This window comes from Cucumis sativus, chromosome 7 (assembly GCF_000004075.3).
Source record: "Cucumis sativus cultivar 9930 chromosome 7, Cucumber_9930_V3, whole genome shotgun sequence".
In the NCBI taxonomy this organism is placed as follows: Eukaryota; Viridiplantae; Streptophyta; class Magnoliopsida; order Cucurbitales; family Cucurbitaceae; genus Cucumis; species Cucumis sativus.
In genome coordinates, this window is record NC_026661.2 from 17,713,785 (window position 1) to 17,725,243 (window position 11,459).

General features: G+C 28.6%; 1 protein-coding gene across 1 annotated transcript; it reads left to right on the forward strand.

The window, feature by feature from the left end:
- Window positions 1–5,038: 5,038 nt before the first annotated feature.
- LOC101205609 (protein FANTASTIC FOUR 3) lies at window positions 5,039–6,486 on the forward strand. Its single transcript, XM_004148856.3, has 2 exons — window positions 5,039–5,759; window positions 5,908–6,486. Exons 1-2 carry the CDS (start codon window positions 5,275–5,277, stop codon window positions 6,236–6,238), a joined length of 816 nt encoding a protein of 271 aa, XP_004148904.1. The 5' UTR covers window positions 5,039–5,274; the 3' UTR covers window positions 6,239–6,486.
- Window positions 6,487–11,459: the final 4,973 nt, after the last annotated feature.

The window sequence follows — 11,459 nt, forward strand, 5'->3', positions numbered from 1 at the left end:
ATTTATTTCCCTTTAATCCTTCTCTTTCTTTCTCTCAATTCTCCTCTTTCTTCCATAAATATCACATCAAACTTTTCTCCCTTTTCAAAATAAATATATTTTTCTTAATAAAATATAATTATCTTTTCATTTTTCTACAATAATTATGTATATATATATATATACACACTTATACCTATAATTATCAAATTTCTAACCAAATTCAACTCTATAATTTAATTAAATAAACATTTAAAAGTGTTTAATTCAAATTCTAACTGTTTGTTCAAATTCAACCCCGCTACAAATTCAAGTCAGGTGAACCGATTAATTAATTTTAATTTCACGAAACCACAAATATTCAATTTAATGATTGTCGGTCCGTTTGAACCGCATGATTCATTTTTTGTTTTAGTTTTTTTTTTTTTTTTGTATTATTTTGATGTACGATATAATTGACATTGTTGCTTAATTGCATTCCAATTTTTATAAAAAAATCATATTTCATTTTGTTTCAGTGCTTTTATGTTCATCCTCATTTGTTTATGATTGTTAACGTATTGGATTTAATGTAAAAAAAAGAGCATATTTTTTAATGTATTGAATTTACATATCAAATGAACTACAAATGAAAAAAATAATATAATTTCTTTGTGAATTGGATTTACGGTACAAATTTCAAAAACATATTTTACACAAAGCATAAAAAAATTAATACAATTTGTTTTGTGTATTGGATTTAATGTAAAAAAATAAGAAAAAAAACTACTAACGAAACAAAAATTTCACTTTTAAGAGTGTCTTAGATGTATGTTACAAGTAAAAAAAATATTTATACAAGATAACAAAAAACAAATAATATAAATTTTTGGTGTATTTGGATTACAGTTCAACTTAACTAAAAAAAATGAATTTGAATACAATTTTTTATTGTAAAGACTCTATAGTACGAACAACAAACAAAAATTTACACAAATACAAAAAATAGTAGCACATTTTTCGTTCACAAAAAAAACAAGAATTTCATCTCAATAAAAAAAAAAAAGATTTTTTATCATAATCATTCTTCCAAACCAATAATATAAATAATCCCCCTATTTATTCCTTTTCCAAACAAAGCTTATAAATAATCCTTTTCATAATCCTCATTTTCCTTTCCTTCCTCCAAACACCCCCTTATAGATAAAATAAAAAAAGAATCTTAAATGAATGGTAGAGAATTCAATATATTTAGTCATATTTTATAAATAATTTTAATTTTTTACTATATTTAAAAATATAAAAAAAAGTGTAGAAATTTTATCTAAAAACCCCTTACCAGCTTTTATATAACTTATAATTTTAAAAATACTAATTTCCATCTTCTAAAATTTATTTAACATAATTGTTTATTAAAAGAATTTTTTTATAACGATACAAGTTTATTCTTGTCTATTAATATTATCGATAGTATTAAAGTCTATTAGTATTCATGTATATTAATATTATCGATAGTATTAAAGTTTCATTAATAATAAATCTGAACTTTTTTCACTATTTTATAAATATTTTAGTTTATTTTAATTGATGATATGTACTCCATTATTCCATTTCTTTATGATTACATGAATAATTGGCCCAAAAGTAGGACATGAGCCCAATAAGGGTTTTAGAATTGAATGGGCTTTAGGCCCAACATTGGGCTCTAGTTGGTCATCCAAACTCATTGTTAAGTCTCGGTTCTTTTAGATTACTTGTAAAATTTCAAGTTCACACGACTCGCATCAAAAAAGGGTATGCCCATGAGAGGCTACAACCAAAGGTTGATGCATATCAAAATATTGACGCATCTCGTAAAACTAAAAACAAGTTTTTTAGTAGTTACTTTTACGTTAGTTTCTAAAATTGATTTGAATTTTGAAAACATTTGTGACAACAAAATCGATAAATCATTAATGAAAGCAATCTTCGCTCATTGTAAGAATTTTTATTTTTCCCAAAGCAAAAAATAGTGTTAACAAACTCTTAAAGATATTGTTGGTGCTCGTAGATGTTTTGTTGATGTTTCTATGTGCGAACAAAAAAAGTGGAGCTAAGTTCATAGAAGGAGCTTCGTAAGTTTCATTTTCAAAAATATAAATTAAAAACCAAATAGTTTAAAAATCTATTCAATCAAGAATGTAGTTGCACCATCCATTTGGTCATCTTAACAAAAACTCCTATTTGAGGATAAAAATTTGAATCTAAACCATAATTAAACTTTCATCACATCGTATATATACAATTCTTTTCAAATCCACAAAGTATAATATGATACTATTAGTGTACTATTTTAGGTTATTGTAACATATGTAATTAACTATCTTTCTCTTGTGAGTTAGAATAATGAGTTCACTAACTTCAAAATTGAAGATTTGATTTTGATCCATTCTTATGAATGCAGTACTAAAAAACGACTATTACATCACACAATTCAACTGTTTTCGGCATATACTTCCAACAAAAGTAGAAAATTTTGATATTTAAGGAAAGACATCGACAAAGCTATCCTTTGATAATAAGTGCATAATTTTGTCACCGTTGAAGGGTTTTCCAATGAAAATAATCTTAGTTGTATTTTTTTCTTTCTAAAACCTTGTCGTCGTAGAGGTTCAAATTCTTCATCCTATGTGTTGTTGATATAAGAACTAAAACTTACTTGTATTATGATTAATATCTTAAAAAATGTTAGAGACAACAAACGTTCATGTATACACTTTATTTCACCAAAAATGTCACATTATATGATTAAAAAGTCGACTTTGAATAGAGAGGCCAAAAGTTAAAGATTTGTTTGTCAAAAAATATTTCCAGAGAAGGAAACATAAGTGGATGAAGTTTTGAGGTTGCAGCATCTTCTTAGGGAGACAACATCATACCAAAAACCCTAAATTTCTTTAGAATTGTGATATATATATATATATATGTATTAATTTCTAAATGGTATAAAATGTTCTTTTAATTATTTGCAAATTGCAATATGTGAGAACACACCTCGCCTTTTGTTGGACAAAACATTATATATAGGGATGACCAAAGGGGAAGGATTTTTTAAATGTCTTAACAATGTTGGGAAATTGGGAGGCTTAGTGAGTCTAGCTAGAGTTTGTTCTCTCTTTTTCAAGAATATATATATATGTTTAGGTGTAACTCCATCTCATTGTTTAGCTATTTTTGGCATCAACTTGCAATAACGTCAACAAAAGAAAAAAAATTGTCGGTCTCCCGAAGTTATTGTTATTGTATATATATATATAATATGTTAGAGTGGTAGAAAGTATCATTGATTATTCTAAAAACTTCTCCAAGTGTGTTAATAAATAGTTTAAGAGTAAATATTAGACATCTAACAAAATTTCTAAAAGATTGAAAATAAGTATCTCAACAGAAATGTTCTAGAAACATCCTCACATTTCTTCAAAGAAATAATATTACATTCTTTTGGATTAAGGATAAAGTCTCGTAGAAATATCTAGGTCACTTTAGAGTTTTAAGAACAAAAACTACGTAAGGATTTTGATCAGATGTTGTGAGTCCCACAATGTTGAAAAAACTAAGGAGTCTCACGCTCTTTATAAGATAGATGAGCTACTACTTCTCTTATTGTCAATTGATTTCGAATTAAAATCCAAACAAAGAAAGGAATGAATGAAAGCAAAGTTGGAGATTTAGAAAAACTTAGAATGAAGGAACGTGTAAATAATGGATGAGTATGTGAGAAAAGAGAAAATAGAAAAGGTATAGAAGGAAGTCATGTTGTTTGGTATAATAAAATAGAAGAAATGAAAAGAGTAAACATATATAATACAAAACGTGGGGATGCCCTTTTTTGTTTGTGGAACCCATAACATGACACCTTCCAATGCTTCTTTTGACTTCAATATATATTTTAAACCAAATAATGAAATTTTCTTTTAATAATGCACTTAAGACCACTAATTCCTAAACAAGAAGTCAAATCCCCCATTCTTATTAAAAGGGGTTCCTAATTTATGTGAGAACTCTTTAACTTTCTTTTTATCAAACGTATGAAGTTAATTTGTAGCACATTGGTTTACCATATTAATTAATAACTCTATTTTATTCAAATAAAACTCATGCTTCAAGTAGAAAAAAGAGGTAGAAATTTGAAAGAAAAGAAAACCATATATATCACACCATTGAGTTATATACTTTGAGTAAGATTTGATCATCTACATAAATTTTTGTATATCACTCCTCTAATCACACACACACACATATATATATGTATATAATAGGATAATTAAATAGTGGAATGGAATAAATAAATAAGTAATAACTCTTTTTTAATTAAAAATTTATCACTTTATGATATGAGAAAAGTTGAATTCTAAATGCACCCACTTGCTTGTGTCCTAATTGCCACCATACAACAAGCAATGCTTGGCTATATTTTCTTCTTCAATACCTTTTTTTATTTTTTTCCATGTAGGAGAGAATAAACCTTTAATTGAACTATACAAAAATAGCTCTAAATTAATTGGATATTGGATATGTTTTTCAATCATTTCTCTGACTTTATAAAATTTATATCTTTTGAAATTGTTTTAAAAGTAAGATTTTAAAATTTTACCTTTAAAATGATGAATAAAAATTGAAACTCAAATATGACAAAATTTATAAACATTTTGATGTAAATTAACAAAGTTTGATGTGGTGTAAAATTTGTTGTAAGTGATGTTGTAAATGATGCCAACAACTTTAAAATGAAACGAAAGATAACAACGAATCAACAATTTTAATCTTTAATATCTACGTAGTTGACTGATATAATATTAGATTATACAAACATAGATACATCAATAAAGGTAGAGAATTTTTATGTAAGTGAGATTTATGTTTGGTCATCCCAAGCATCAAATAACAAATTCAAATCATTTCAACCAAAACTTACCATAAAGTTTTTGAGGTATATTTTGTATGATTTAAACCAAATTTTGATAATTTTTGTTTTTGAAATTAAAAAAGAAAAAATATTTCACAAACCCAACTTCACAATTTCACCTATAAATTCCTGCCCTCAGCCACTTCTTTCTTCATCTTTTAACTCTCTTCTCTGTCCTCCACAAGCCAAGTATCTTCAATTCCAACCAAAACCCATCTCATTTTTTTTGTGTTCTAATTTCATACAAACTTCAAGGTTTCAATCTTTTTGGCCATTTCTTCGTACCCCAAATCTCACTCTTTTCATCTACTCTGTTTTTTTCTTCTTTCTTTTTAGAATTTCGAATCTCCAATTTGTTTACACCCAAAATAATGTCGTCGAGTATCTATCAAGGGTTGCAATCATGTCTTGTGGAACCACGTGTTTTAAGGCTCAAATTGTCTCCCTCCAAATCCTATTCTTCCCCGTCGCCGGCTGAAGAACAAGATTCCGATCACTCTGTTACTCATTCTGACCCACAAATTCAAACCCATCTCAAAATGGAACAGAATCAACAGAATCACACTGCCCGCGGGAATGGTGTTGGTGGGTGGAGCTTTCTCCAAGCTCCGTCGGGTGTGGATGGCCACCCTCCCGAAAATCGATATGCTCCGACGATGGCCCTCAGTCCGAAGAGCCTCGAAATGTGTACTGAGAGTTTGGGCAGCGAGACCGGCAGCGATGGTGGCAGTGAAACCGGCAGCGACGAGAAAATGTCTCTGTTTTCGCCCGACGAAACGGAGACTTCTCCGTCGTTGGCCTCCGGCAGAAAGTCGGTTAGGCTTTCGAGGCTAGCAAAGAAACTCGCCAAACCCAGGTAAAATTATAAATGTACTTAATAGATTAAGATTTAGTCCTGCCACGCCACTAAATTAAATTAAGTGAAAGTAAGTCTAATATTAATAGAATAGAAAATGACATTAATTTTAAAAGTTTAATCATTCATTCATATTCTTAATCTCCAGCTATCCTCCACCGTTGACGACCATGAGCGGGTCAATGGGTGTGAAGGTGAAGCCTTATAGGGAAGGCGGACGGCTAGTGCTGAAAGCGGTGTCGATTCCATCGACAAAGGCATGTTTTGAGGTGGAGCGCGGCGGGGGAAGGCTGAGGCTGAGACTGTTGGAGCATTGTTTTTTGTTGAAGAGTTTACGAGAAGGAGAGGAAGAAGTAGAAGAGCGGGAGGAGGAGGAGGTGGAGAGCGGCGGGCGACTGCGGAAGGGGAGGAGGTGCAAAGAAGGTGGAGGAGGAAGAAAAGAGTTGGTGAGTTGGGAGCCATTTTTGGTGTCAACTTGAAGAACTTGAGGATCTATTATTTTTCATTTTAAAATCTTCTTATTTTCTGACTATGATGGCTAAATATCATTATATATTTTGTACGTTTGATTTCGCAATATATATATACATATATATATATATATGCTAATTGCTAATGGCAGTTATTATGGTTACTCTCTCTCTCCTCAAAATGTTGTATTCTCAATTTACTATTTCAACCATCTTTATCTCAAAATAGTAATGAAATTGTGACAATTAAATCTTCATTGCCTTCCAACTTGGTTGAGTACAAGCTTAACTTCCAACATGTTCGGCAAGTTTAAATGTTTAATTAACTCCAACAATTCACGAACAATAACTAAGAAATGAAAAGATAACATTTGAATACTATGTATACGTTTGAGTTCAAATTAACATTTTGTTATTAATCTTTTTAGTACGTACGTTAATTGAGTTGGGTGAGTTTTGAAAACTATTTGCTTACACTTTAATTCATAATAAATATATAATTAAACTAAATTAAAAAAATAGCAAACATTGTGACAGTTGAATTGGAATGAAACAATTAATTAATGTCTTTCTCCTTCCATTTATTTGCATTGATATGTATATATACACATAGACAAAAAGAAAAATCCAATATAGTCATGAAAGAATAAAGCATAGACAGAAAATACTATGTTATATGTAATTGAATAACCTAACAAAACAAACACAAATACGACGTCTTTGAAAGAAGTAATTTTAACTCAATTTATGTGTTAGTTGTTAGAGATACAAAAATGTATAATACTATATATGTATATAGTCTCAACAAAGTAGAAACTGCTGAACGTGATGAACAAAGAATCGTGTTGAAGAAGTGTGGCATGTGGGTATGTCTTGAACTTTCCTAAACTAAATTTTTACAAAAAGACCCATAATGTTGGATCCCTTGATTGGAATGTTGAAAGGAAAAAAGGGGTTAGTGGTCCAATTGGGAAGGTATATTGAGTTGGGGAAAAGCAGATAAAGGAGTGTGCAAGTGCCAAGTTGTGAGGAAGAAGGACATTATAAGAGAGGACAGAGAGTGAGTACAAGGCCTCTGTTAAGTTTCATATGGGTGTAGGACCATTATATTATATATTAGAAGAGAGACCAAAATAAGGAGTGAGTGATATCTCTGATCTCCCTCATCATCAACCATGTGCCTTCCCTCTTCTCTTTCTCATCTCTAACTAGGGTTTCTAACAACACATGATATCACAGATACACCTAGGGCCCCCAATTCTCTATATGCAATCAAAATCAATTTGAACCTATTTTTGCATCGAGAATGGATCATTTTGTTTGATAATCAAGTTGAAAAGACTTATTCCAGGAGTAGTGTGAGAAATAACCGTTAAAAGAACTTGAAATTGAAAAGAGAGTTTGTTATTTATCATTCGGGAGGTTCATATATAAAAAAATATATACTACTATTCTAAACCGTAAACTCTCACTCTTGCTCTTTTAAGCAATGACAATGAAAAAAAGAAGTTGACGAGTCTCTCTTGACACACATGATCAATTTGCAAGGAAAGACATAGAGATCATACATCCAAATACATATTTTGATATGAAGATTGTAATGACGGAAAAAGATATGGAAGAGTTGAGTGAAATGGAGAAAATATAGTAAGATTGCATGTCAATGTAGCTATATCCATACTAAAATGGATCATATTTAATTAAACCCTCAATTCAAAAGTAATATTCTTACTAGATCAATTTGATCACATCTCAAATAACTAAATAAGTTTAGTTTTTTTTATTCATTAAATAAAATAACTTTAAACCCTAAATTTGATTTTTAAACTTAAATAAACCTCCGTAGAGAATGACTAATCATTCCAACTCAAAGTAGAGAGAGGTTTTGCTCATCATATTCAAAATAGGAGACACACAGAAAGGATTAGGGTTTAAGTTTTGTTAATTTTGACACCTTGGGAAACAAATAAATGTGGTTGGTAAATAATTAGGGTTTAGGGTTTAGGATTATTGTCCAATCATGGAGTTATATTAGGGCAACCCATAGAATGAAGAGTACAACTTTTTTGGGGAGTGGTTGCTTGGATAGGGAAAGAAGTCGTCAACTAAAGCATAAATTGCATCATTGTGTCCCTAAAATCATGTGCTTCAACAATTACTTCTTCCTCTTCCATATTTTCATGTCTCTATATTATATATATTGTTATATAGAGAGAGAGAGAGAAAGAAGAGGACTACCCTTTTTCTCTCACAAAATCATGTCCCCATTAAACAAAAAGATCTTGAAATGTCATTTTCAGGTTTGTATGTATAAATTACTTACACAAAGTTGTTGTTTGGAAAAGCACTATTGAGAGAATTAGGCGAAATTATGTGTGTATTTGAAAGTTTGAATAATGAGAAAAAAATATCTATAGGACTAGAGTGATTGTGTCCATTGCTACAAATTCGTTTTATAAGTTTTTGGTTTTTAAAAATTTAAATTATAAAAAGAAAAAAGAAAAAACTTTTGGCTTTGATTGACAATTTTGACTAATGTTTCAAAAAGATTGAGAGATTCAAATTTGAAAAGAGAATAAAAAGTACTTCTCAAAAAACTTTTTTCTTGAAAAAAAACTGTGTAGGAAAAATGAACCATAATAAAAAAAAAATTGGAAAAAACATATAAAAGTTTTAAAAACAGAAAATTAAAGATGAATTTAATGTTTATCAAACAATACCTTTACTTTTTAAAATTAAACTTATAACTATGATATAGTTTTTCATTTTTCTTTCATTTTAGAAACATATGTTATATTTTCAAAAACCATTATAAAATTTGAAAACTAATAAAATAGTAACTCTAAAATTTTGATTAAAAATTTAAATTTAGATTGATAAATAAAATATTGTATTTTGAAAGAAGAAGAAAAGCCTAAAAGTTTGTAAGAAAATAAAGGAATATTTTTAAAATAGCAAAATGAATTTACTTATTGACAAATATAATAATACTTTTCTTTTCTAAACTATGCTACTAATTTGTTTTATAAGTTTAGGGAGTAGAATTTTGTATATTTATGATAAATCGTGTTTGAGTCAAATAGACACTGATAAAATGTCTATTTAGATCTATCACAGTTTATCACTGATAAAAGGTAAAATTTTGTTATATTTGTAAATATTTAAACAGTTTTGAATCAAACGCAACCCAAGGCACGATAACAATGTAAGAATGTAAGAGTGAAGTTTTCTCTCTTTTGTGGATGAGAAAATGAAGCGACAAATTAATTTAGAAGCAGATTAATTGTGTGGTTCAAATAGTAAAGAAGAGGTAATGCCAATTTTTACCCTTTTCAATTTGGAATGTTTTATATTCTCTTTACTGCACCTTAAGCTAAGCTTACATTCAACTAATTGTTACAAACCAATTTCAACAAATTTGATCTTTGATGTCATTTGAAAACTGATATCACAATGATACAATGTTGGATGTTTGACCAACATGAAAAACGAGGTTATTAAAGATATTCAACGTCGATTACCTTTTATAAATATATATTGGTTTTTGTTCGACATTATAATTGAATTTATTGTCGATTTTTGTTTGACATTAAACACTTTTAGCAACACATTCTTCAATGTTGGTTACTAGACTAACACTAAATGAGTTGGTTTGATATTAATGTATCAATAGGAAGAAGTTCATTAATTTCACTATCTTTCCTTTCAATATTCTTTTTACCATAACTTTAATTCTCTTTTTGACATTCATTTTGAAAAATTCAAAATTTCTTAGAATCATTAACAATCTCAACACTATAGATGGTTCAAAAGAATTTAAAATCAATAAACATGTTTACATATCAACTTAATTATAGTTATATAGTACTTAATTAGTGTTGGGTTACCACTTTCTCTTTACTAATCTTGACATATTTGGACTCTATCAAACTTCTCACAAACATTATTATTTAACATATTGAATATATGAAGAATGAAAGTGGAGAAAAACAAAATGATAAATTTACACTTTAATTAAAAGAAGTATATAATTTAATCATTTTTTAAAATCATGATCTACCATATATATCATTATTTGTGGATCAATTTTGGTTAAAGACAAAAGCAACTAATATTCAAACCACTCTTTATGGAAAGTTTAGATTCTTAGTACAAAATAATATATTCCCCATGGACTTGGCTCATAAGTTTTTTAGCTTTTGAAGATGAGCCTTTAAGTTTATGTGGCAATAATTTGAGACACCTCTTAATAGTTTTTGACCATTGGCATTGGCAACACTTGGACAAATGTTTCCAATTGGTAGTATGAGTATCATTTTCATATATTCTTTGGGATTGTAGTCCATCAATGCCTTATTCATCTCATTATTGGTTTATGATTCTATATATAGAGATGTCTTTTTTGTTTATTATCCATTTTTTTTCTCTTATACATATATATAGTTTAAAAAATAATTATTTTGATTCCTATACTTAATTTAATTTTGGTTGCTACACTTTAAGTTTAATCCCATCTAAAAAAAATAGGGTTTAATTTGATTAACAACTATATATATATATAACACATGCTCGATTTCCATTTTCTTTTAATTTGGTTTAAAGTGAGTTAGAAGTATTTTTAAAATGTAATAATAAAAAAAAAAGGTTATGAGTTCTTTAATTAATTATTTTTCTTTAGAAAAATTACCCAAAAGTTAACTTCAATTATGGCTTAAAATTACCCAAAATACTACACAAGTCTTCACTAGGTTGAAATCTAGGCGAAAGTAAATTTAATGGCATATCAAGTATGAATAAAACATTGTAGATGGTTAACACAAGATTTTCTAGACCACATGTTCAAATATATCATCTTCAAAAGCACTACTGATCCATAAAACTTAAGCTGATTTGTGAAGGTTAAATTTTATGTTATATCATTTAACATATTTGAATGATAACATTAGACACAAATGTCTATTAGACAAACATCATCATTACGTGAAACCCAAAAGAATCAAATAGTTCAAAAACTAAGACACCAAAAAACGAGTTTAAACAAACCTAAACAATAATTTACTTGCATTCCTTAATTTTAAGCTGAAAGTTCGATCTCCCATCTTTATAATCGTTATATAAAAAAAATATGAAAAAAGCAAAATTTTGTTGGGTTGTACATATACATTATTTCCACGTTAAACTAAAAAGAATATATAGAGAGAGAGATACGTAGACATATAGATAGGGAGAG